Source organism: Pipra filicauda, unplaced genomic scaffold (genome assembly GCF_003945595.2).
Source record: "Pipra filicauda isolate LSUMZ 115617 unplaced genomic scaffold, ASM394559v2 scaffold89_size2521313_pilon, whole genome shotgun sequence".
NCBI lineage: Eukaryota > Metazoa > Chordata > Aves > Passeriformes > Pipridae > Pipra > Pipra filicauda.
This window is the reverse complement of record NW_024105086.1, coordinates 1,173,227-1,200,045: the sequence shown is the minus strand read 5'-3', so window position 1 is coordinate 1,200,045 and position 26,819 is coordinate 1,173,227. Positions and strand designations below refer to the sequence as shown.

Sequence of the window (26,819 nt, the reverse complement as noted above, 5' to 3'; positions counted from 1 at the left end):
GGGCCCCCGCCCGCAAACCCCACCCCCGGCCCGGCCCATGGCGCAGCTTCCTGCCCGCGCCACAGCGGCCCCGGGCACCGGCGGCCGCAGCTCGGCCGCGCCATGCGCGACTACGATGCGGTCACCGCCTTCCTGGGCGAGTGGGGCCTCTTCCAGCGCCTCATCTTCTTCCTGCTCAGCGCCAGCATCATCCCCAACGGCTTCAACGGGCTCTCCATCGTGTTCCTGGCCGGCACCCCCGAGCACCGGTGCGCCGTGCCCCGCGGGGCCAACCTGAGCGGCGAGTGGCTCAACGCCAGCATCCCGCTGGAGCTGCGGGACGGGCGGGCGGCCCCGAGCCGCTGCCGCCGCTACCGCCTGGCCGCGCTCGCCAACTTCTCGGCGCTGGGGCTGCGGCCCGGCTCCGACGTGGAGCTGGAGACGCTGGAGCAGGAGCCGTGCCTGGACGGCTGGGAGTACAGCCGGGACGTGTACCGCTCCACCATCGTCACCGAGGTGCGCGGGGATGGGGGGCGCGGGGCTGTCGCAGCTCCGCCTTGCGGGGGTCCCTGCCCGCACATCGCCCTCCGGCCGCGTTTGTTTTGAGGTCTGTTCGCTTGCACTTGAGTGAGAAAGAGGAAGGAGTTTTTTACTGTGGGACTGGTGAGACACTGGAACAGGTTGCCCAGGGAGGTTGTCGATGCCGGGCTGGATAAGCCCTTGACCATCCTGGTCTAGTGGGAGGTGTGCCCGTGGCAGGTGGGGTTGGGACTGGATGATCTTTAAGGTCCATTCCAATCACTTAACTTTCTATGATTCTGTGATAAGGAGCCTCCAAAAGCAGCACGTTTCCTTAACCCAGCAGGACTGGTCACTGCAGTGATTGAATTGCTGCTTGGTTCGTTAGCATCTGTGCGAGGGGCTGGAGCAGGGTCAGCACCTGGGTTCAGCTTGTTTGGTGTCACAGACGTGTCACTTTGAACTCCGGAGACCAGCAGGGTTTGTTTTCTTTCTTTAAAAAATAAATGTGGTTGAAGTCATAGAATCACAGAATGGTTTGGATTGGAAGGGACCATAAGGACCGTCTCATTCCCACTCCCTGCCACAGGCAGGGACACCTTCCACTAGCCCAGGTTGCTCCAAGTCCCATCCAGCCTGGCCTTGGACACTTCTAGGAATGAGGCAGCCACAGCTTCTCTGGGCAACCTGTGCCAGGGCCTCCCCACCCTCACAGTTGGGGTCATCCTGAGGTGTGCAAGATGCAGAGGTTGGGGAGCACTGGTTTAGTTCTGCTGTGTCCAAAAGGACCCTGAACTTCTCTGTGTGCCCACAGTGCCTCTGCTTTGGCCGTGCCCACTGCTTTGGTCTCCCTGCTCACCTGCCGGGACAGGTCAGCACAGATACACCCCTCGAGTCAGCTCTGTGGTCAGGGCAGCCAGCCAAAGCTGAAGCTGTCCTGATTGTATCTCTTGTTTCAGGTGAACGCTGTGCAGACCCACAGGTACAGGCTGCCTTAAGGAAATAGTTTCTGAGGATAACTTGAATTTCAGCATGTGCATAGCGTTTTTCAGAAGGCTTGGGAACTTTGTAGGGTTCCATTGCCTGTTGACAAGTTTGCCATTATTTCTTGCTTTGCAAAATGGGTTGTGATGGGTGTTTGGGTGGTGATGGGTGTGAGTACTTAATGACCGTAAGCTGATTGGGCACAGAAATCTTCCTCAGGAGGAAGCAGGGCAGAGGAGCCATGGCAGCACGGGGGGGGGGGATGGAAACGGGGACACCGGGGTTGTTGGAAATTCAAGCGAGTGCTTGAGTGATTCTGACAAGTGGTACAAGGCATTGTCTCACCTATTGCTAAAGAACTGCTGTCTTCCTGGAGAGGAAAGCTGCTCGGAATGTCTAGGCCCTGGTCCTTGCTGGTGTGCACTGTTGAGAAAGGCTGGGTGCTCTTGGGGCAGCGTGGGGCAGTTGGCATCCATCCTCCTGGCCAGTCCTGCTCATGGGTTTTGTTCCCCGTGCCATACCGTAGTGCCAGACCTGCCTTAGACGTGGTGCTTTGTCTCTGAAACTTCTTTACTCAGCCTTGGCTTGGTGTGAATTGAACGTCCCGAGCTGTTGGAGCATCGTGCAGGGGTTTCACAGTGTACAGGAGCAGGAGCTCTGGCCCTGCCCGCTGTCTGTGTGACTTGGCAGATGTCCCGTGGCCGTGGGAGGTAATGTTTGTCTGCCCAGGCATCATGCACCGAGGCAGTATTTTTTTTCCCTTTAACATTAATGTTTCTGAGGGAGTTTTGCAAAAGCCGTGCCCTTTCACATACTTACAGGTTTTCGGTGTTAAACGTGTTTTAATTTCTTGGCTTTGTGCTGCTGCTTTTATGATTAACTGATCTTGTGTTTAGTTGCGTATCTCTAACTTGTTGAATAATCATGAGGACCTTTGTCCCAGATTTCCGTAGCCAACGCTGGGAGGGGGAAGGGTGTTTTTTTTTTTTTCAAGAAAGCTTTTTGCTGAATCTCTCATGACTTTAGAGGAACCTTGTTTATGGTTTTGCTTTTCGGGGGAGACTTAAAACATTCAGTTCTCTCCCACTTGAAGAGAGGCTTTCTTTTCTCACACAGACTAACAACAGAAGGTTGTTATTAGCCAGTCTTCAGTATTTATCCAGCTCCAGTGTAACAAAATCCCTTTCTGTCTTTTGCTTTTTGAAATGCTGTGGCTCAGGGGATAAGAAAAGCTTTACTTTGGCTCAAGAAGCCATCTGTGTCATTCTGATTCCTCCATAAGTCCCATAAAAAAAGAATGTAGGAGTAGTAAAAGTTCATACATGGTAGTAAAAGTAAAAAGCCAGGAGCAACTAAGGTAAAAGGCCAACTTCTGCCAGTCATGGCTGTTATGGGGCTACACAGAATAACTGGGAATAGAATTGAGCAGTGGAGTTCAGAGCATGAGTGCACTAGAAATATGATATAATGAGAAGGCGTTAGATGATACAGCAGTCAGAACACTTCACAGGGGAGTAGTTCTTACATAGTGAACCCTAAACAGACACCGAGTTTTGCATACACATATTCATCCTCAACTCCTAAAAATGTGTCACATTGTTCATCAATTGAAATCAGCTCAGTGCAGGTGGCACACAGCCAGAGCTGGATGTTTTGTGTCTGTTTTGCTGTTGACAGGCTCTAGGGACTTTTGCAGGGGAAGGGTGCCCGTGGTGGGAATTGCAGGGTGTGCAGAGGCTGATGCAGGGCTGGCACTCCGGGCTGGCACTCCCTCTGCATGGATGTGCAGGGACAGTTTGGGGCAGACAGAGGCTGCCATCCCCCGCTCCCCTGGGATTCCAGTGCCCCGTTGTGCTGTTGGACCCCAGTCCCTGGAGGTCAGTGGGTTATGCCAGACCCTCAGGAAGCAAGGGGAGGCCACAGCAGTGTCATCTGGAAGGACTCAAATGGGCTCTGTGGCACAGCTGGTGAATTAGAAGTATGGATGCTCACTCTCTGTTGGAAGGCAGAGGGATGTATTGTTTTGCTTTACCAAAATAAAAACAGAGGCCTGTGCTAGACATTGTAATTTACATTGTCACAGAATCACAGAATGGTTTGGGTTGGGAGGGACCTTAAGGATGACCTGATTCCAGCCCCCGTGCCATGGGCTGGGACTCGCCCAGGCTGTTGCAGGAGCAGAGCCAGCAGCTGAAGTGCAAATCATGCCCAGGTCCAGCTCTCACCCAACTCTTCATTAACATCCGTCATCTCCATTGTTTCTCACCTTGTAAAATAGGTGCTTTCTCTTCATAGTTGTAGGTTAAGATCTCACTGTTTTTCTGGCTGAAGTTCATATTGATAACTTCTCATCCCCTGGAGTTAATAAAGCTGTGGTGATTGGCAGGTACAAAATCTTAGTGTTACTAGTCTTGTCAGAAGAAGGGAAAAAAAGTCTAGTTTTCATTTAATAAGTAAATGTGAAAGTCTCACAGATCTTTTAAGGTATTTCTAAAATGCTGTGGTTTTCAAGGTGTGATTTAAGAAGCACATCATGCAGGAATGTTCAGAATTGTACAAAGTACAGATGTTTCTGACCTTGCAACATAAAATAAGATTAGTATTGTTAAAGAATGATAGGCCTGTGGTTGATGATGTTAAATGGAAACAGTGCTCTTTCAGTGGTACCATGGACAATTAGTGAGAGGGTAATGTTCCCTTCGCGTCATCTTTACTTGTAGATTTGAACTCAGCTCAGGTTTCTCAGTTGTTGATGTCACTGTCCCGTTTCCTTTTTCTCCAGCCATCTAAAAAACGTGTTGTATGGGGAACAGTTCAGTTTCTGCACTGGAATTATAAAATATTTGGCAATTTCCTTCCTGTTCTATGCAAGTTTTATCTCTGTAAAAATTTAAAACAAATACAGGGGGGAAAATTGAGCAGAACGTGTATTTTGTAGATACAGACTTCAGTTTACTTCAGATAATAAGCTTTAATGTAACATCTAGAGCTTCTAAGTATTTGGAATATACAAATGTTTTTTGAGAGGAAAGGGTGTTTAATAACACTCATAGCTCTCAAGTAAGCAGAGAATATTTATATGAATACAAACAAGACCAGATTCTGAATCAAAGGTTGTTAAGTACTTGGTTGTGAGACTGAGATTTTTTTGAAGAACCTGCTTCTACTTGCTGAGAGAAGCAAGTGAAAGGAAAGAGTACAGGATATTGGCTTAGCTTCAAAAATTCTTGCTAACATGTTGATTTTTAAAAAGAAAATATTAATACATGGGACTACCCACTTAATTCTTCAGTCATGTGTGTTACTCTCAGCAGGACAGGAAAACAGTTTAAAAAAAATAGAGTGGGAAGGTATGATATTTTGTAGCTGTAAAAATTCCTTTTCCTATAAGGCCTTTCCTTTTAGGACAGGAGTGTAATCAAGTGAGGCTCTTGAAGCTTTTGTACTTGCCATAGCCTAGCTTTGTTTAGGGTTCTTATAATTGTGTTAGGAAAGTTGAATGTTCCTGTGGTGGAGCAGTTCTCTATACTGAGAAACATCCTTTTTTCAAGTAAGGTCCTTCTTTATCTTTCCAAGCATATTTGGTAGTGGTGTGTGTTTGGTATATACTGTAATGCAACAACTTTTGATGTTTTGGAGAGCTACCCTATAACTAGACTTGCAATTTGCATATTACAGTGGATTAAAAATATTGGGTAAAATTTATGCTTAAATAGCATAGGCAGTTTTATGCTTAGGTAGGATAGGCATCTTGATATCAGCAGTTAAGATCTGATTATTTTCTGTTTAACCATCTCTTTTGGGATGGTATATTTGCAGTGAGAGTGAAGCAGGATATGGGATCTGCACTGAGGTCTCGATGAGAGGCACAGCGGGATTTACTGTCAGTAATTCATGAAGTGCCAGCTCTCCTGTCGAAGTGCAAAAATCACAAAACATCAGCCCAAAATAGCTCCAGTCTGAGGAAGAAAAGTTTAAACTGCAACAGGGGATGTCCCAGAGCTGTGACAAAGCAGAGTGGGGATGCTCAGTGCTGCTGGGTGCCCGTGTGGAGCAGCTCGATGCTTCCCCACGGCAGCAGCTGCTCTTTGGAAGTGGAATGTTTTCCTCCTGTTTGGAGCCCAGACACCTTGCTGAGGTTAACCTTAGCTTCTTCCCTGGGGTAAAGGCTGTTACAGCTGGCAGGCCAGTTCAAAGGATACTGAGAAGTGAAAAGAGCACGTGATTTTAGAGCACTGGGTCACAGTGTGCTGTGTCCAAACAGCACTGCCAGCAGCAGGGATTAATCAGGAACCACTCCGGGGATGCTCCCTCTGTGCCATGCTGGGCTCCACCAGTGATGTGTCAGTGACTTCCTCTTGGACAATGGGCACCTGAGGGAAGGGGATGGTTGCAGAATGGTTCTGGCAGGCTGATGCTGTCATCACTGGTAAGCAATGTAGTAGACCTTGTTGGTGAGTCATTACAAAGTTGAAGACATCAACATTTATTTACTGGGGCAAAGGGTAACAGACCTTAAAATCCTTTTGCCCTAATTGTTGTGGAGTGTGAATAACTGAGATTGCACAACTAAAGTAATTCTCCTTTGGAAATTTGATGTTGAAGTTAACTCTGGTGCCTGGTTTAAGTGATCTTCAGCATAACAGCTCCTCACACTGTCACAGAGGGGACAGAAAAACAAGCTGGTAATCATTGCCACGTTTGAATGCCCAGTATGTTTGCACCTGCCAGTGCAAGAAGCTTTTGGCAGAACTGTGCTAAACATTTTAATACCATGACCTTTCCCAGGAAAGGTCTCCACCTCAGTAGTCTGAAGGAAATGTTTGTTACAGGGCACAAACAAACATGTCAGTGCCTGGAAATCCAAGTGTTGTGCAAGCCTCGTGCCAAAGTACAGGGGGTAGGACAGATGAAAGGAGAGGGTGCACAGGCTGAGCAGCTGGAAAGGAATGACTTCTTTAGCAGTGATAGACTAATAACCAAGGTAGTTAGATTTTAGTTCTGTTATTGAGCATGTCTGACTCCAGTAGTTGATACAAAGGTGGCTTTTTGTGAGTAGGCGAGGCTTTATAAATGCAGGATTGGTATTTGTGATATTTTTTTCCTGGTGTTATCATATGAAGGCATATGATAATGACTGAAACCTTTGGTCGGTATAAATTTGATAACAGTCATTTGCTGCATGTTTTCAAGTTGCCACATATATTTTCCTGAAGCTTCCTGGCTGGCTTAGCCTCTGTGGTCATCACAGAATGGCTCAAACTTTCTTTAATCTATAATGAAGCACAGCTTTTGTTGAATAATACAGATTTAATTATAAACGTTGATTACAGTTCTTGATCCACATGATATTGATAACTATGGTAAGTTCAGTTCCTTAACATGAGTAGGATACATTTGTTCTCACATAAGAAGGCCACAGTTCTGGAAGGCTCCTCTGTAATGATGCCTGGTTGGTGGGATCAGGCATTGTGGGATGTGCTGGCACTGTGTTGAATGCTGGGACCTGAGCTTCAGGTGCTGTGAGGCTGGAAAGGGTTGGGGAGCAAGGGCAGGAATAATATCAAGGGTTAGGAAGCCTGATAGAAAGAGAGATTTTTTTTCAGACATGAAACCACAAGCAGATTTATCAATGGAGAGGTTAGGAAATTACTTGTATGCAGTTACAAATTGGAAAAGGTGCATTTTGACCTTAAAAATATCAATGATGTTATATTATAAATTAGTGTAAGGGCTGGCAGCTGAAGTTCTACAAATGCCCATGAGAGTGCAGCCTGTGTGAATGGCCATAATTCATCTCTAGAACAGTTCCCAGTTCTCTCTGAAAACTGGATGCTGTTCCATGACATAAGTGATGGCTCAGCTGTGTTTTGGGGCAGGGATCTGGGAGTGGAAGGCCATTGCTGGTGTTGTTCATCCTGTGCATAGTTTTTAGTGATCCTCCAGCCTTAAAACACAGACTAGGGTGTAGTTGTAGTGTGACTGTTGACAGGCTGAGGGCTGGGAGGTTCCTGGAGTCAGAGGTTTCGTGCTGAGGACACGGGGCTGGCAGGCAGTGAAACCCCCCCATTCCCACTGCAGGACCAGGGATGGGCTGGATGGGGGAGCTGGGACATGGAGCAGCTGCATTTCTTATGGAGCAAATCAAAGCACTGACGGGTGTTCCAGTACAAATTGAAAGAAACTATGCCTAATTATTTGTAATTGGGGGACAAGAAGGATTAATTTTTGGGGTCAGGGCAAATATTTTCATTTCAGCCTTTTTACTGCAGATTAAAACCTAAAAGTTTCCATCCCTAAAATATCAGATGAGGGGTGGGGCAGGACTGGGAGAGCTCTGGGAACTCCTCCAGTCACAGCATAGCTGTGAAGGAGGAGTGGAGGCATCCCTGCTGGGTTTTGTCCTTTCTTCTAATTTTTACACATTTTCCCCCCAGATAACCAAAATAAAACTAAGACTCTTTTAATAATAACTCTTAGTGTAGATAGAAAAATAACACGAGTGCTGTTTCAAAAACATCAGACTGAAATGAGATTGGAAACCATTGCAGTCTTCATTCAGTAAATATTTTCTTTTGTTCCTCTTTTTTGTTTGTTTTTTTTTCTGAAATCTTGGTTTGTTTGGTGTATGTTTCAATTTGTATTCAGAATTCTAATTGATGTTAGTTAGGTTCCCAGTGAAGAGTGAACAGTCTCCTGTCTCTCAAAACCACATTAAAATGTAATAGAGGCTTTTTCTTTCTATATTCTTGTTTCTGTAGTCCAATTTCTCTTAAATTAGGAATGTGAGTTTTTAATGGAACATTGCTATATGCAGGGAATTACAATTCAATGGGATATTGGGAAGGAATTGTTCCCTGTGAGGGTGGGGAGGCCCTGGCACAGGTTGCCCAGAGAAGCTGTGGCTGCCCCATCCCTGGAAGTGTCCAAGGCCAGGGTGGACGGGGCTTGGAGCAACCTGGGCTGGTGGAAGGTGTCCCTGCCTGTGGCAGGGGGTGGGATGGGATGAATTTTAAGGTCCCTTCCCACCCAAACCATTCTGTGATTCTGTTCTCACTCCTTCCAAAACCAGCTCAGCCGAGACATTTAGGAGAGAGGGGAAATCCTGTTTATTGAAAGACTTTCATATTCTCTCTCCCTGCAGTGGAATCTCGTGTGTGACAACGACTGGAAGGGACCCCTGAGCACCTCCCTGTTTTTCGTGGGGGTCCTGCTGGGATCGTTCATATCAGGACAAGTCTCAGACAAGTAAAGTATATACACCAGAGCTGCTGGCTCTTTGTTTGAGTCTCGTTTGGAGACACTCCTTGTATGTCAAATTTCCTATAAGTGTCTTTCTGCAACTCCTAACATGTCTTTGTTCTGTGACTGTCTAACCTGCGTCTACACAGAGTGTGTAGAGAAATGTCCTGAACTAGAACAAAATGTTACAAAGATTATTACTGGGTGTTACCTTTATCTGTTTGTTTTTGCAATGAAATCACTCCGGAGCAAACTGGTTTTATGTCAGAAAACAGGTGTAGGAGATAAGTTTTATCTGGAAAAATCAGATCAGTGACATTCTCTCCTATTTACTTTGGACTGTGTTCGGAGGGATACCTGAAGATTGTTTTCCTTTGTTTTTTTAAGTCAAATTTAAAACTTTTGTTTTATAAACACAGGTAGCTTCTCTTCCTCCTCATCAAATACATCATCTAAGTCCAATGATCTGCATTTGTGGAAGCTGCAAAGCATGAACATTGTTCAGCTGCACTCCAGAGAAGCAAAGCTTTCTTGTTTATTAGTACAAACATTAAAAAAAGGAAGACAACATTAATTTTTGTGATGTTGACAATTGTTTCGATTTTTTTTTTTTTGTAAAGCTTGGTTTTTCTTATTCTCTCCCTGGGATTTGCTGTGCAATGCACTGTGTGCTGTCTTCCTGATTCCCAGAGAACGATATGTGGTCCTTTCATTTGCTGATAGTTTCCTGCCCACCAGGTTTGACAAGTCTTGAGCTCAGAGGCAGGGATCCTTGAAAATCAGCCAGCCCTCCTGGACTTCTCTCCAGAGCTATATGCCGTGGGATTTTTCCAAGCAAATCCCTGGTCAGGCCAGTGTTTGCTCTCCCTGTGGTCCTGCCTTCTGCCTTGTTCCTCCCCTCAGGATCCTGCCCTTCCCCATGGCACAGCACAGCCATGGTGCTGCCAGCCTTCACATCCCCAGACAGTTCTGCCCTGTTTGCAAGCCTGGGGTCCAGCAGTGTCTCCCTTGGCCAGCTCCTCAGCCACGTGGTGGGACATTGGCATTGATGAGCTCCAGAAAGCTCCTGGGCCTTGTCCTTCTCTCTGTGCTGGAGTGGTTGAAGCCCCCCTGATGGCCAGTGCCTCTGGACACAAGGAGGTTTCACAGGACACAACAGCCCTGCCCTGTTGGCTTCCCTGCCAATCCCAACCCATAAGCTCAGCAAGCTGCTCATCCATCCCCAGGTCATCCATCCCCAAGCAGAACTCTGTGCCTTCCAACTGCTCTCCCATATGAGGGGCAATTTCCCCCCTTCACTGTGGGGAAGTCTCCCACCACTCCATCCTGGCACTGCTTCCAGGCTCAGGAGCTTCACTCCCAAGAGCTCCTTGTCTGCTGCACGGATGCCGAGTGTGTCCCACGGTGACTGCCTGGCAGGGGAATCGGGAGCTGTTCTCACAGTGACCCAGGAGCTTCCCACCCTCACACTCCCAGGAGTCTCCTTCTGCAGCTCCTTCCCGTGGTGGCACAGATCCTCATGGATGCAGGAGAGGAGGCCATGGGCAGGGACCTCATGGCCAAGGGCTGCTCCTCTCCAGGAGGAGGACGCTGCAGGGAGGTGTGTGCAGTGTTCTGCTGCCCCCATCTGCTGCACACAGTCCTGCAGCCAGCCTGAGGCATGGAGAGGGACAGAAAACTTTGGGGAGTCTGTTCTTGGTGTGCTGTGACCCCCCTGAGCTCGTGGCACCAGCTGCAGAGCTCCAGGCTGGGTGGGGTTGTGTGCCCCTGCCCTCAGCATGTCCTGCCCCAGTGCTGTGGGGCTGCCTGGGCCGGGACATCAGCAGCGACTCTTGATGGGTTGAGTTTAGTTGAATTTCTTTTATCTTTGGTTGGTTGGTTTTTTTCTTAATACTTCCCTGATAGACCTTCCAGAGTCCCTCAGTTTGGTTCATGTTTAAACCAAGTGGAATGGAGATTGCAGCGTGGGATCACTGACAGCTAATAGCATCTTGCAAACCTGAGTTTTACCTCTCTTCCAGGAACTTTCCATCTTTTTTTTTTCTTAACATGCTGATCTGTGTCATGGACTGTGTGCTCCTTGGAGCTTTGGATACTCTTGCATTTCAAATAATTTGTTCCTGATGATTTGTCTCCGTGCCCATCCTATCAGTAAGAAAGGAATAGTGTTCCAGCACATAGTTAAAGACAACTTAATTAGCAGCCCTTGGAATATCACTTTCTCTTCACCAGTGATTTTTTTTTAATGTATTTAGAATAGCTGTACCCGTGTCACATTTCCTGAACCTCTGCTTTTTGCAGAAGTTTTGTTATCTCCCTAACTATGCTTATAAGTAAACTTACTTTTCTGTTTCTGAAGATTTCATTCGTGATGTTGTATAATCATCTTTTTTTTTTTTTTCCCCTTTTCTTTCTTTTTTTAATCTGTCCATGGAAGGTTTGGCAGGAAGAATGTGCTGTTTGCAACTCTGGCAATGCAGACTGGCTTCAGCTTCATACAGGTCTTCTCTACCAGCTGGGAGATGTTTTCAGTGTTGTTTTTGCTGGTTGGCATGGGACAGATATCTAACTACGTGGCAGCATTTGTTCTTGGTATGAAAGTCCTGCTGGGCACAGTATGTGTTCTTTCATCTTGTGCTTTTCCTGCTCCTTTTCAGTACTGGCTTAGGGTTGATTTGTTTTGCCAAGCAACACTGTTAAGAGTGTGGCCTCACCATGCATGGATAATTTGTCGTCTCCTTGAAAGTTTCCAGTTGATAGAAGTGGAATTTGAATTAATTCTATGGTTTATCGTTCTAAAAGAGTCAAAACCCCAGAAACTGATTATTTGAAACAAAGTCTATCCTCTAGTTGGAGAGATAAGACATGTGAGATGTGATTTTTTGGGGGGTTGGAATTAGAGGATCTTTAAGGTCTCTTTCAACCCTCACCATTCTATGTGATTCTATGATTTTTCAGGGATTTCTTTTGTCAGCTTTGGGGCCTAAATACCTATTTGATTAAAAAACTTGCAAAAAAACAAAAATAAAGTATTTTTTATAAAGTCTCCTTTAAACAGCCTATAGTAAAAATGTAAATGTCATCATGATACTTACTTCATATACTCTCAAGTTGACTGAGACTATATTTGGTGATGGGAATTATCTTATGAATGTGAGATTTAAAAAAAAAAATTAATGTTACTTACAGTGACCTCACTGTCCAGGGTACCAAATAGTGGCAAGAAATTCCTTTTGGGCCAAGGAAGGCAAGTTCAGGGGTGAAAGCAGTGCTTGGCTAACCTCACTGCACACAGCCTGCTGCAGCTGCTGGGATCTTCTTTGGTTTCCATGGAAACAAGGAAGATTAGCTTTCTTTCTGTGTCTCTTGATTTGCAGGTCCCAAAACATTTCAGAGGGGGTCATCAACCCCTGTTTGTGCATTTAATTCCCCTGCCAGTAGCCTGGCCTTTGTTAGTGATCAACATGAATTCCATATGTGTGCCCCAAAAGACTGTGAGATTTTTTTGGCTGTCTTTTAGAAGGTGATACAGGTTAGGAACTTCTGAATTATTCTTTAAAGAAGCTGGTCACTCTCCATAAGCTGTAGAGGATGCTGTGGTGATCAAGCTATGGTTTACTGTGGGTGGTTTCAGTTCCTCAAGTAAAACGTGAGATTCTAAAAAGATAAAATTATAGAAATATGAGCTACAGAAATACAGTGTGGCCCAGTTCTCTTTGTTTTATACACAGAATTACCTCAGTTGATGCAGGATCACTGCATGAAGCAGCTCTTAAACCTGGATGGCAGAGCACTGTGCACTGCAACTCTGCAGTGCAGTGCATTCCCAACCCCATTGCTAGGGGTACTTTAGTTGGGTTATTTTGTTGCTATCAAGTTAAAATGCTATTCTTCCCTCTGCTGCTTTGAACAGGCACAGAAATTCTTGGCAAATCAATCCGTGTGTTGTTCTGCACCCTGGGGGTGTGCATATTTTATGCAATTGGCTACATGTTGCTGCCACTCTTCGCTTACTTCATCCGGGACTGGCGGATGCTGCTGCTGGCGCTCACCCTGCCCGGGCTGCTCTGCATCCCTCTCTGGTGGTGAGTATCCCTAACTCACAACACTTCAGTCTCTGTAAGGCCCTGCCTGCAGATTTTTAGGATCCAAACTCCGAGCCAGTGAAATTCAGGAATGGGTAGGTGAAGAATGGATGTTGTGTCCTTTCCCCTCACAGTCGTTTTGCTGTCAGTCCATGGCTTTGTGTGTGATCTGGCTGATCTGTAGGCTTTTATAAAATTAAGTGCAAAGAAAACAAAAAAAAAGTCAATAAAACTCGTCCTATGCACCAGCTGAAATCCGTGGGCTGTGGTCTGACCTGAGGGCAGAAGCAGAAACCACTGTCTGGGAAGCTGAGCGTTGGTAGGGTGACACAGATATGACAAACTACACAACAGTACTTGCACATCTGTGAGACTTCCATGTTTTCTTCCCTAGTTGATAAAATACTGCTTTGGGTGGCATGTGAAGCTGCAATAGCCCACATGGGGGTGGTGTTCCTTCACTTCCACTTGCGGTTGTGTTTGTGATCCCATCCAGGTTCTTAGGCAGTTGAGTGACTGGTGAATTCTGCTCTGACTTGCCTTTCTGTGACAGGATTTACAGTTACTAAGTTTATATGAGTTATTCTCTAAGGATATGCTTCTTAATGTACAGCGTGCTGCTTGTGTGTTCACGTTTCTGAATTTCTGTAATTGAACTGTTTTCCCATACTTTGAATGTTTGGATTGCTCTTTTTTCTGAATCATTGCTAATTCCTTCAGCACTTCTGAAATCCATAAAGCCATGCTAGTCTGCTCTTGTTCAGTAGTCTAGTCTGCTCCTGTAAATCTGATTTCTGTTGTCACTGCACTAATTCCTGCAAGATGTGGCATGTTTTGAGATCAACAATGTGTATGTTGGTGCCTGCAGCAATGCTTTGTGTGGAACTGCAGCCTTGTTGTTCTGAACCTTCTCTGCAGGGTCATTCCAGAGTCTCCACGGTGGTTGATCTCCCAGGGAAGGTTTCAGGAGGCAGAAGACATCCTCAGAAAAGCTGCAAAAACTAATGGCATTACAGCCCCAGATGTCATACTTGACCCTAGTGAGGTAAGATTCATTTAGCACTCCAGGTGTTTGCTGGACTCTGTGTAAAGGGATTAATTTCCAGGCAGATGAATGGAGTCATTCCTGCACTGTATTATGTGCTTCTCAGATGGGTGAAGGATCATCCTGTTCTGCTGAAAAGCAGAATACCCTTTCCCTTCTTCATTAAGATTTGCAAGGCCTTTGCTGTCCCGTTCACGTGGGGATGCCAGCATGCTTTCCAATGCAAGCATCTTTTGATCCAGTTTACAGCCACCTTTTTCCTTTTAACTCTATTTTGGGGAGGAAGATAATAATTTTGAGGTACCTGTTGTTTAGTCATCTAAATACTTGTGCCAAACAGACTCTGTGCTTATTCAGTCAATAATATAATTCTATAGAAGTCGAACACAGGACTAATCCTGACCTTCTTATGGTAGTTTTTTTCCTGGATTTTCATTAGAATGCATCTTTTTCCTTTTTTTTCTTTTTCCTACTCATGTTGTAGCCATGAAAACTCATCCATTGCCAGCACTGCAGCAGGAGAACAGAAAATAAGCTCTGGCTCCAGCATCTGCCTAAGGTCACTGTTCCTGGAATCCTCTCTGTCTCATTCTTAGAAAGAAGCACTGCTCTGTTTGCTGTGTCTGAATGGGGCTGGGCTGTGAAGCAGCAGAAGGCAGGGGCAAGAGTAGGGATGTTGTCTTAGGAAACACTGGGCAAGGGGAAATGCTGACATTGCAGCAGCGTGGGCTGGAGTATGTGGTGCTTATTTACAGATAAATCATTGCACATCAGCTTTCAGAAACATATTAACATTCTGACAATCAAAGGAAAATGAGCTCAATGAACAGGTGCTGTTTAAATGCAGAACTCCTGTCCATCTCTTTACTTTTTTAGGGAAAAGTAATGCTGTGGCCAAAAGATCTGTGCAAAACTTCATCAGTGGTGTGTTTATGGTGTTCTTGTGTCTGCTTTCTGCAGGGCAGGAAAGCAGGAGACTCACAGCCCTCGAGGGTTTGGGAAGCATGTTTATGCTGCAGAGAGGTTCTCAGAATTCTGGCTGGCCCTTTGCCCTTGTGCATTTGGAACATGAGTTTGGGATGGAGGAGCAGCCCAGGCTCATGTTTGGAGTGTCCCTCAAAGCCCTGCAGCTGGAGTGCAGAATTCAGGCTGCAGAGGTTTGAAACCATTGGGGTCCAGCAGGTGACTGGTCACAAACCAGCTGCAGAGCAGAAATAGGGCCTGGTTGGTTGAATTATCCCCTGTGAGAGGGATACAAGTGTTTGGATGATAGGTTTAATTTCAAACCACCATTTTGCCTTCCCTGCCCTTCTCATTGCTTCTTGTTCTAGCCTGTCCTGGTAAGGATTCTGTTGTCTGTTTATCCAGCTCCTAAAAGGCAGAGTCCCTTTTCCTCATCAACTGACTCCAAATTTTACTGTTCCTGGTTTTGTTTTGTGGTTTGCTTGAGGTTTCTCTCTCTTTTTTTTTTTTTTTGGGGTGTTCTTGTTTCTTGGCAACAAATAGTAGCAAGATGGGAGAGTACTTAGGAAAGATCATGTGATTTATGAGAAAGGGCTATGAGTGACTGCAGTTTGTGTGATGTAAGTTTGGTTTCAGGCAGAGTGAAAGCTATCAAAGGTAAAGAACTGTTTGCCTTTTGTAGAAAATGAGATTTACCAAAGCAAATACACTGAAATTTGCCATGTACCAGACTGCTACTTCATCCTCCAGATCTTCAGAACCGACTGTCACTTAAAGAAAATTTTCACCTGGCTGCAGGAGTTACACAAACTCCATGTTGCTTTATCAGAGTTGATGGAATTTGTCCTCTTAAATCCCCTTTTCCATATTCTGAAAAATCTCTTCCTTGGTCCCCCTTCTTAGGGGTCTAAATTAAAGTCCTAATTAAAAAAAAATTAATTCTTCCCTTTTTTACAGTCTTACCAAGCACAAAAATTGTTCTCATGCTTCATGGATGAATATCCTTGCATTGTTTACATAGAAGTGGTTTTATGTTGAGGAGCTGGAAAGTTTAATGGGGAAAGGAGAAGTTTGTTGTCTTTTTGTTTGTGTTCTTAGAAGATGACCTCAAAACCAGACTAGATAATGATAGGCACTCTTCAGCTCGTTAGCCAGTTTGTCTCAGTTTTAATAGTGCTGTTAGGTCCAATATGAGCAGTCATTAACTATCTCTGTCCTGCTGTGGTTTAATCTTGTTATTTGTTGTAACATCTGCAGTAGACGTAGAGGACAGTTTATCACTTCATTTGCAGGTCTTTGAAGACCATTCTGTGCCCTCGGTCTTCTGGCCCTTAGGCTAAACACACCCTCTCCTTTTTTTTGAATGTCTCACCATCCCCACTGCTCTCCTCTTGTCTGAGTGCAGTTCCTTTGCCGGATTCTCAAGGTGCAGTGCTCAAAACTGGACATAAGAACCATGTCAGTAGTGACATATGAATCATGAATTAATGCTTTATAATTCAACTAACAAAAAGCAGTTGCTTTGTGAAGCCCGAGGCAGAGAAAATGATTGCTATACAATCCCAGAATCCCAGAATATGCTGAGCTGGAAGGGACCCACAAGGATCATCCAGTCCAACCCTCAGCCCTGCTCAGGCCCATCCCCAGGAGTCACCCCCTGTGCCCCAGAGGATCAGCCAAACCCTCCTGGAGCTCTGGCAGCCTTGGGGCTGTGCCCGCTGCCCTGGGGAGCCTGGTCAGTGCCCAACCAGCCTCTGGGGGAAGAACCTTTCCCTGAGATCCAACCTGACCCTGCCCTGACACAGCTTCATTCCTGTTACTGGTCATGAGAGTGAAGAGTTTCAGTCCAAATTTTAAGTGACTTTTAATTAAGAAGGAGCTTCTACTTTCACAGGCTCTTCCAGTTTATATGTGTTTTGTTAAAAGTGAGGCATCTATTTCAGCATATCAGAATACTGAGGTATAAGTTGGGGAGGGACTTATTTTCATAATAATTATTTTTGCAGGAAGTTAAAGTTCCCATGTTTTGTTTGTTGTTTGCTTTTTTACAGCTGCAAGATGTGAATTCCCAGAAGCAACAGACATACACCATTTTGGATCTAATGAGAACCCGAAATATTTTAACTATCACTATTATGTCAGTGCTTATTTGGTAAGCAAGTGTGATTCAGGAGTATGTAACTTTAAACACTAAGGGACTGTGAAGAGATAAGGACAAAACCAGCTCAAAAATCAATGACTTACTGGCTGAAACAACAAAGTTGTGGTTACATGGGTTCTTCACTTGAGTGACAGTGTAGAAACACATCTGGATTGTTGTTTCTTTCTGAAGTAGTCAGGCATATCCTGAACTGAGCGAGAATTGGATCAGCTGGCAGTGACGTGTGGGAATCCTGCCTGGTCCTGGGCCTCGGGGAATGCTCTTCTCACTGTAACAGAGTCTTCTAGAAGAATGAGTCATGTCCTACCCCCCCTCAGAGAACTTCTGCCCAGAGGTCTGAACATGGTGCTTTCCGTCTCTTTTGTATTGGTTCTTAAAGGGATAAAGCTGCCTCTGAAGTTCTAATCTGAGATTTCCCCAGACTTTCCTGCTGTCTCCTCTGTCTACCTGCCACCTTCAGCTTGGTTTTTACTAGCTGAAGCCATACTTCATGCTCAGTGGCATTAAATGGTGGTTATTTTCCTTTACTAGATATCTTGAAAGACAGAAAACAGAAAGATAACCTATAGGCTGCCAGAGGCTGTACAAGTGAGGTTTAATTACTGCATGTACCCAGTGACATAACCAAGAAGGTCCCTTGAGTGCTTTGGAGCCAACTTAAGTCTATTTGCTGCCTTTTTGAAGAACATTCCTGTGCTTTAATGAGGCAGAGCCTTGGAGTTCAGTCCACTGACCTGCCAGCACATACAAGTTGATGTGGCATTTTGGGTCAAAGGATGACTTGGCTAATATTTAAGCCAGATTCTCTGGCCCATCACCAAGCACAATGTCACAAACACACCAAGAAAGGAAATTGTGCAAAAAAACAGCTCAAGGAGAAAAATAATGTTGGTTCTTTGCAGAAATGTCAATACAGTGTCTATGTAAATGTCCTGCCTCCAAGTCCAGTTGCTGACTCTCCCCTTTAATTGAAAGTGAGACTGCCCTACTCCTAATCTGCTTGGAGCAGAGCAGTAGCCCCTGGGCACAGCCAGTTTTGCCTGTGTGGTTGTAGAAACCAAATATTTGAACAGCATGTCTGGCAGGATGAAGCAGCTGAGAGGAGCAGTGACATGGCAGTGTGTATGTAATCCATTCTGCTGGATTCAGTAACCCAGGCTGAAGGGCTTTTTGCCACATGATAAATGAAGTTTTATGATAGGCAGGAAGAGTCAAACACGTGCAGCTGACTTGCACAATCTTACCTCCTCTCACAGACAAGTATTCACTTGGTCAGGCAATTTTTTTCACTATTCTAGCTTGTGTGTGAGTTACCTAACCTACTTTTAATTCTTTCCCAAAATATAAAGCATCTTGTGCTGGCTTACAGCACAACTCATGGTATACCAACAGTATATTCTGCATTATGAATTGATAGTGCTTACAAAAAAGGTCTGTAAAAGAGGGTGGTTACAGACAGCACTATGTCACCTTTACATAGTACTGAGTGTTTTGGTAATTTTGAGTGAGTAACAGGCCTTTAAACTATTCCCTTTGCAGGTCTTGCACCAGGGAGGAGGAGGTTTGGCTCCCTGGCACCCTGGGCACTAAAGTTTTCTTACAGACTATATAACTGTGTCAGGGTTTGCCAGTGTGATAAACTAAGGCAAACTGCCACCAAAAAGGAATTCCAGCATCAAGTTTATTGTGTATAAAAATAATTCCAAGGAGAGCAGGGGGGGTGTGTTGCACAGTGGTGAGAAAAACACTGCAGAACTACTGAGAAGAATGGCTTTGGGGCAGGGCACCACAGCAGTGGGGTCACTCCCAGCTCTGTGACCTCATACCTTCCCAAGCACACTAAGAGACTTTATTTTAAGCAATTGGACCACAAAGGCTCTTCCCATATGCAGGGAGGAGGAGGAGGAGGAGGAAGAGCACATCTTTTGTCCCTGACCCACTGTGCTGTGCAGTGGTTTTGCTCTGGGTGCTGAAGATGCTGAAGGAAATGAAGTACCAAGTGCTCTGTACCTCACCTTTGCCCCTGCACATGTCCCCATCCAGCGCCTGTTCCTTGTTTACCACGTTACACTTGTTGGTGAAGCTTAACCTTCTCTTCCCAACATCTCCAAGACACAACAGGGTTTGTCTTCAAGGCCAGTTGTGTGTTTCCCCAAATCTCGTGGAAGCCAGCTCCTGTCTGGCAGTGGCCCAGTTAAGATGTCAGTGTTCCAGCCACCAAGGTCTGTCCTGCTGCACTGACCAGCCCAGGCACCCAGCCATGCCAGCATGATTTGGATGCTGCCCGGCCAGCTTGGGGCATGGCAGGGAAAATCTCAGGATGTTGGGTCTGCCAGGATGCCACACTCCTCCTCTCTGATTTTATACACAAAGCATGGATGGTAATGACCCAGAAACAATGCTCTGCACAAAAATATATTTATATATATTGTTTTAGCTCGCTCTCTCTTGTTTTGGTTCTCTTGTTTGTTTTTTTTTTCTCTTCTCCCTTGGTTTTGGTGGGGGGGAGGTAGCTCTTGTGGTGAGGTTTGGAGACTTGGCAGGGAGCCAGCTTCAAACCACCTCACTTGGCCACCTCAGGGACAAGTGAGATGAGTCTGATCCCGTTACTCTTCCTTCCAGGATGATCATCTCCGTTGGCTATTTCGGGCTGTCTCTGGACACCCCTAACCTGCACGGGGACGTGTACGTGAACTGCTTCCTGTCGGCCGTGATCGAGGTGCCCGCCTACACCATCTCCTGGCTGCTGCTGCGCAACCTGCCCCGCCGCTACTCCATGGCCGCCGCGCTCTTCCTGGGGGGCTGCGTCCTGCTCTTCATCCAGCTCGTGCCCGCACGTACGGAACCTTCGTTCATCTCACCTGCATGGCAGGGGATGGGCAGTACTGGGCACACAGAATCACAGAATCCCAGAATCAGCTGGGTTGGAAGGGACCTCCGAGATCATCCAGTCCAACCCTTGATCCAACCCCGCTGTGGTTCCCAGCCCATGGCACTGATGCCACATCCAGTCTGTCCTTAAACACCTCCAGGGATGGAGAATCCACCCCTTCCCTGGGCAGCCCATTCCAATGGCTGAGCACCCTCTCTGGAAAGAAATTCTTCCTAATATCCAACCTAAACCTCCCCTGGCACAGCTGAAGACCCAGCCCTCTTGTCTTGCTGATCATTGCCTGGGAAAAGAGACCAACCCCCCCCTGGCTCCCCCCTCCTGTCAGGGAGTTGCAGAGAGTGAGGAGGTCTCCCCTGAGCCTCCTCTTCTCCAGGCTGAACATGTGGAGGAACAGTCTCCTGAGGGGACTCAGTACAGATATTCATGCCCCATCTTTGCCCCTCCTCCTTGCTCCTCAGTGCTGCTGCACGAGGAGCTCCCACAACATGTCATTCAGATACACTTTTAAAGGTGGGTCATTGGCTTTGTGGTCTGTTGGGATTAGTATGGTCGTCCAGTTTTGCCTTTAAAGTACATCCCTGGCAGGGTGTCCTGGTAAGGTCCAGGTGTAAAACCAAGACTAGACCAACCAGAGTTTAGTCAGAGGGATTACCAAGAGGCTGCAGAACTCACTTCCCAAACTGCTGCCCATGACTTTAGGGCTTGTTTAAAGAGTTACATTCAATGGAGTCATTGTGGAAGCATTTTTGATAAGCAGAGATGCTTGTACTGAATTAGTGTTGACAGCTTAAATAATGTGTGGCAACTGGAAAGGAGGGCCAGGCAACATTTATTAGATCTCAAACCATATGTATCTTTAGATTAAAGGAGTTATGGAGTCAATATAAGGGGAGTGTCGTTGCCTAGGACTTGTTTACAAATCAAAGAGTATACAAAAGAGAATGTGCAACAACTGCCTTGCTTATTTTATGTGTCCTGCATTCTCTTTTTCCCTCCTGTTCTGAGTCAATTGGACAACAGTGATATAATCTGTTTTCATTTTCAAATCTAAATGTCCCAGTTAAAGTCAACCCAGCTTCCTATAATAAAGTATTGACTTGTAGCTAAGAATATTAATGAGAAACCAGAGCAGGAAACCAAAAATAACTTGTTTCAAATGTTTGGTTTTGTTCATTTTATTAAGAAGGGATAAATGGCATTGTTTGCAATAGCAGAGATCTGGCCCTTGAAATCTGAAAGGGCCTCAACAGTTCTTGCTCTGTCCTCCTTATTTTTCACTTGGCAGGAAGCCCTGTGCTCAAAAGAAGATGAAAATGTTGATTCCTAGTAATTCACAGAAGAAAAAATTAAAAAAGAATATTGCTTATATTTGTGGACATGTACAGGGAAAAAAACCCCACCAGATCCTGGAGTTAATTAGGCAGGAGTTACACAAACACGAAGGAATGAAGGGATACCATGAACTGCCAGAGCTTTATTAAGTCCTTACTCGTGTTGTGATTTCAGATCTCCGTGCTCTGTCTATTTTCCTGGTGATGGCGGGGAAGTTTGGCATCACATCAGCCTTTTCCATGGTCTATGTTTACACGGCTGAGCTCTACCCCACGGTGGTGAGGAACATGGGGGTTGGAGCGAGCTCCATGGCCTCCAGGCTGGGCAGCATCCTCTCCCCGTACTTCGTTTACCTCGGTGAGTGACCTGCTCTGCTCAGGAGAGGCTCTGGAGACTCACAGTGCTGTTTCCTCAGGAGGGACAGCTCCTACAGCCCCTGCTTCCCACTCCCTGGAGTTCCTCAGATCACATTTATAACAACATACACTTTGGATGTCGGGCTGTGATGGGGGTTGCTTGGGCTGGCTTTTACTGAAAGCAGAAATCTTGCATGGCTAAAGCCCTGTACCTTGGTACAGACATTCCCACAGAACCACAGGATGGTTTGGGTTGGAAGGGTCCTTGAAGATCATCTTGTTCCACCTCCTGCCATGGGCAGGGACACCTTCCACTAGCCCAGGCTGCTCCAAGCACGGTCCAGCCTGGCCTTGGACACTTCCAGGGGTGGGACAGCCACAGCTTTTTGGGCAATTATCAGAGACCTAGAGCTGATGCTGCCTTTTCCCTTTTCCTTTGTTGTGTTCTGCCAGGTGCCTACGATCGATTCCTGCCTTACATCCTGATGGGGAGCCTGACTGTGCTGTCAGGAATTCTGACACTATTTCTGCCTGAAAGCTATGGGATGCCTCTTCCTGACACCATTGACCAAATGCTGTTGGTGAAAGGGTAAGGATCACCTTCTGACCTCGGCACTCCTCTGCTCTGAGGAGTGCCCTTGCCTGGCTGTGGGCAGAGGGAGGGGCTGGTTTTGGCAGCACAGGCAGTGCTCTGTTGATACAAGAGCTTGTCTGGAATCCTGGTCCTGTTCCCAAGTGTGTATGTTTGTATGTGCATCTCTCAGCTCTGAATTTATCATTTTTCTCTGATAGCTTTTAAAAGTACATCTGAGGAATGCACTTTAAAAGTGTGTTGCTTTATCAAGGTTTAGGGACACATTGTGGGTTATAATCATTTTAGGTTCTGAAAGTCTTATAAGCTGGGGAAGAGCTGAACCCTTCCAATTTAATTCAGCTGACCTAAAAAGGCATTGTGTTTGGCCTTTCACCACAGCTCTGGTTGAAGATGACACATGAACACAGATGGGGTGTAAGAAAGGGGACCTGCAGGATAGTAAAATTAGGAAGCTGTAATGTCAAAACAGAAATCAGATTTTTTTTTTTCCCAATTCACTCGTCTATCTTTAAAGTTATTTTCTCTTTTCTTTCTTTTTCCCACCCCCCAGATTAGAATACAGGCCTGCCTCTGGTAGCACAAGGGATTCCAAGGAGGAAGAAGAGAATCCAGAGATCCTTAAAAGCACAGCTTTTTGATGGACTCCTGTGTACTTCCTGGTGGACTGAAAGTTAAATGGACTTTCCTTTTAAAATTCATTCTAGAAAGGGCTAGTGGCAACACTTTGTTTCCTGCAATTTTATCCTTATTTATTAATTTAAGCACTGTGTCCCGTACGTTCTCTTTTTGTATGAACAGAAATACTGCACAGCCTTCAAGGAGATTGTTCAGCCACAGTTGTGCTCATCAGCAGTGCCACGGAGCAGCATCTGGTCAATCCTGTGTAACTTTATGTGTACAGTTCAGCTGAGAGAGACTTGAAAATGAGTTCAAGGCCTGGCAGGGTACCTGGGTTCCTCAGTGAACCTCCTCCAGAGCTAGTGCACATCAAGAAGTAAAAATTGCCAGAAAAAGCTGCTCATTGCTTTTGATTCCTTGACTTCTGTCTCTGGACAGGAAACTTATTTATTATGGTGAAGGTTATGAGAACGTGCCTCTCTGTGATCTTACTCAAGTGACTTTGTATGTGCTGAATTTGTTACCAAATTCAGAAAGATGCAAAGAAAGATTTTTGAGAGTTAATTCTAACTTGATATGTTTTAACTCAGCACAGACTGAAAGGATTGTCTTGCACAAACTGTTTAGCACTGAAGTTTTGCTCACAAAATTCACTTGATTCCAATGCTGGATTTCAACTGTACCTTCTTGGTGAAGTTGTTTACATCTGACCTTGGATGTGGCCTGTTTCCAGGCTGGATTTATTCTAAATAATGCAAAAGGTTTCACCTGTGTGTAGAGGGAGTGGTGTTAGTTTTTGTGGTGAAAGTTTTACGTGTGAATTGTTTTAATGTTCTCTGTGCAATTTGAATGATGGAAACTATTCTCCTGTCTTTATTCTGTGCTTTTCCCACTGGTGCATGTGCACACACACAATTAATATATTTAGTCATAAATTTTTGTGTTAATTATGCCACTGCATTGACCTCATGGTGGAATGTACTGAGAGCAAAATTCAGAATATATTTCTGACCGCTGGTTCTCGATCCTCAGTATCAACTGTATGATTGCTGTGAGGTCTGTTGTTGCACTTAACTTGTGTAATCGGTGAATTGCTTTAAAATTGTTTTAAAAAAACCCCAACAAACCCACAAATCTTGTTGAAAATCTGCCAAGAAGTTGTGGCAGCGCCCTTGGCATTACCTGTGTTTCTGTAAATACACAATATACAGGTACACACAGTCTCACTTGTGCTGTGCTGGTTGTGTGGCAGATGTGAGTGGTGAAAGGTTTCTGTCTTGTGGCACTTTTATTTTGTTCTGTCTTAATAAACAGCCTAAACCTTTGTAGCCAAAGCTGTCGGAGGCCTTACTGTCCTGCAGCAGCTGTTGGGGAAGTTTTGCATTTTCCTGTGGTATTTAAATATGTAGGTGGCATTGGCTCATTCCAGTCTTTGATTAACCAATATCCCAAATCCTGTCCTTGGTGGGAGTGGTGTGTGCCTTGGACTGCTTATCACAGGAACAAGAAAGTAGAAAACACTGTCTAGACTATAGTGGTTGGGTTTGGTTAAATTCTCCCTGACAGTATCTTGAGCTCCAGGATTTGCTCCACTTCTCCTGCATTTTTTCACCTCTTTGTTTAGGATTTTGATTTCTGGATGCAGCAGGAAGCTGGCCAATGTTACTGGGTCAGAGAATCACGTGGAGGAAAATAATTTTGTTGTACGTGAACTTTTCCAAGGAAAGAAATGGAAAGGTTGGGGCAGGTTCAGTGTCACTCCTGTTTAGTAGGTTGACAAGCCCTGGGCAGGAGGTTTAAAATGCAGTGTGTGATTTGAGGCTAGTGCCAAAACTGAGAATCTGGATTTCACAAGCCTCACTGCCCATCACAGAACAGCCTTGACATGGGCAAATACATGTTAGGAGAGTGCATGTAACAGCCAGTTCCCCTTCCCAAAAACATGACCTGTTCTGGCAGGCTTACACTTTTTTTTTTAAATATTCATTGCAGACACAAAAGAGTGTGTTGTCAAACTTGGTACAGATATTTTTCTTTGTAAACCTTGTCTAGGAACTGTAATGCTGAGAAGCAACTTCTTTTGTATGTGTTATAGAGTGGTCTGATGACCACAGGAATCTGAGGCAAAACACATTTAGCTGCAACTTCCTTGTAATGAATTTGCCAAAGTAAACACCCGTGTCCCACAAGGCTCTTCCTGTAAACAGTCACAAAATATCCTGTAATGTCAGACATGTGCCTGCCTGATACACGTTTTAGTCTGGAAATTCCAGTGTCCGGTTAACATCTGATTTAGCTGTAATTTCTTACCCACTGTTCTATCCAAGTATGTGCCTTCAAAGAGAGACTTTTTTCCTTGAATATTTAAATATTCTGATGTTGACTAAAGTTCTTCGTGGGGGTTTTTGTTGTTATTGTTAGTTTGGTTTGTTTTTCTAACTCCAGACAAATTGGGGAATTTCCCATTAGTCATGACTAATAGTACAGAACTCAATGGCAATTGCTTTGTGTCAAAAAAGAGGGTTTTTCTCTTGCTTATGTTTTTAAAAACATGAAGTCTGAGTCAGAAATGTAGAACATATTTAAAATAGCAGACTGGGTTATTATGTGTTCACTGTTTCATCCTACCCTTATCAAGTTTATGTCTAAAACAAGGATCTTGTTCTGGTGGGTAGGTGGAATTCAGATAACAGGGATCTCCAAAAGAAATGGAGGGAATATTTTAATATAGGTGGGTGATCTGATCCCTGCAAACAAGATGTAGATGAAAGAACCTGATCCAGTCATGGGTAAATCTTAGAGTTTGGTCAGTGCTGGCAGCAGGTCAGATTTGCAGCACAGCTTGGCTGTGGATAAACCTGCAGGATAAGGGGAAAGGGAGAGGATTTACCTTTGCAGGAGGAGTTGTGATAAACCTGTGAGCTCGTTGTGTTGTGGGGGAAGATGCACCAGGCTTTGAGATTCAGACTGACCTTACCCTGGGCAGTGCTGCCTGGCTGTGCCTGTGACCTGCTCCCAGCAGCAGTGCAGGTCACTCCGGGTTATCCACTCACTGCTGCCAGAGAACAATGCACACTGCAGTGTCTTCACCGAGGGAAGCAGCATATGCCCTCGAGCTGGGATTGAGGATCCCCTCCTTTCCAGCTCCCAGGATGATTTCTGTCATTATCTTGGGCAGGTCAGATAATCCAGTGACTTTGGTTCCTTTGCTTGCAGGTGGCAATGCCGTTAACTCAAAAGGTACCACAGCTCCTTGTGATGCTTGTGCTCCACAGTCAGTATTTATTAGAATCTCTGACTCTTCTGACAGTGAATGTAATGCTCCCACGAGCATCATTTAGTATTTCAGCTTCCAGAATCAGGCAACTTTGGCTGACTTCTGACACTATTTTTGTGAAGATGTGTGAACTCCTCCCCCCTTTCCAAGTGACCATTCTGGGGAGGAGGAGGGGCTGCTTTGCCCGGGGAGTTGGACTGCAATACCTACTTCAGTATTTGTAGAATAGAACCCTAGTCCTGGCAGTTGTAAATTATTTTCTTGAAACATAGAATCAGCCCACGCACCATAAAGCCTTACTTAGAGATGCTTTTGGGAGAACTTTAAACCAGTAATGAACACAGCCTTGTATATAGAAAGGTATATAAATTTCTTCCAAGAATGTAAATATTCCTAGCTGTAACTACATTAATTCTTACCCTAGTTTTTTATAGAGAAATGCTTGTTATTTGTAAAATTCAGAATAAAATCGTATCTGGAATTATCTTTAAAATGAAGCATTCTTTTTTTTTTTTTCACATCTTCATGTTTAGAAATATATCCCAGAATCTACTGAAGGGCTGTTGGTGTGAGGTTTCATTGTTTAACAGCCAGTCTGAGATCTCTTGGACTGTTGGTGTACTGTATCTTTGTGTAAGGAGTCACTGTGTACATCCAAATAGCAACAGTCCTGCAGCCCCAGGGGCAGCCCAGAGCCTGGCCAGAGCTGCCAGCAGCACTTGTGCAATCCAGATGTGCTGCTGGGATTCCAGGCTGAGCCTTCCTCTTGC

General features: G+C 45.2%; 1 protein-coding gene across 1 annotated transcript; it reads left to right on the top strand.

The window, feature by feature from the left end:
* Positions 1 to 26,542, top strand: LOC114001995 (solute carrier family 22 member 5-like). The gene is made up of 10 exons (XM_027747630.2): positions 1 to 495; positions 8,627 to 8,730; positions 11,162 to 11,316; positions 12,638 to 12,809; positions 13,728 to 13,854; positions 16,869 to 16,969; positions 19,601 to 19,815; positions 21,378 to 21,560; positions 22,013 to 22,148; positions 22,705 to 26,542. Exons 1-10 carry the CDS (start codon positions 103 to 105, stop codon positions 22,790 to 22,792), a joined length of 1,674 nt encoding a protein of 557 aa, XP_027603431.1. The 5' UTR covers positions 1 to 102; the 3' UTR covers positions 22,793 to 26,542.
* Positions 26,543 to 26,819: the final 277 nt, after the last annotated feature.

Coding starts and splice junctions, on each gene's coding strand:
- LOC114001995 (XM_027747630.2), top strand. CDS start 103: ATGCGCGACTACGATGCGGTCACCGCCTTCCTGGGCGAGTGGGGCCTC. Junction 11,317..12,637: donor CGTGGCAGCATTTGTTCTTG/GTATGAAAGTCC, acceptor TGCTTTGAACAG/GCACAGAAATTCTTGGCAAA. Junction 19,816..21,377: donor CATCCAGCTCGTGCCCGCAC/GTACGGAACCTT, acceptor TTGTGATTTCAG/ATCTCCGTGCTCTGTCTATT.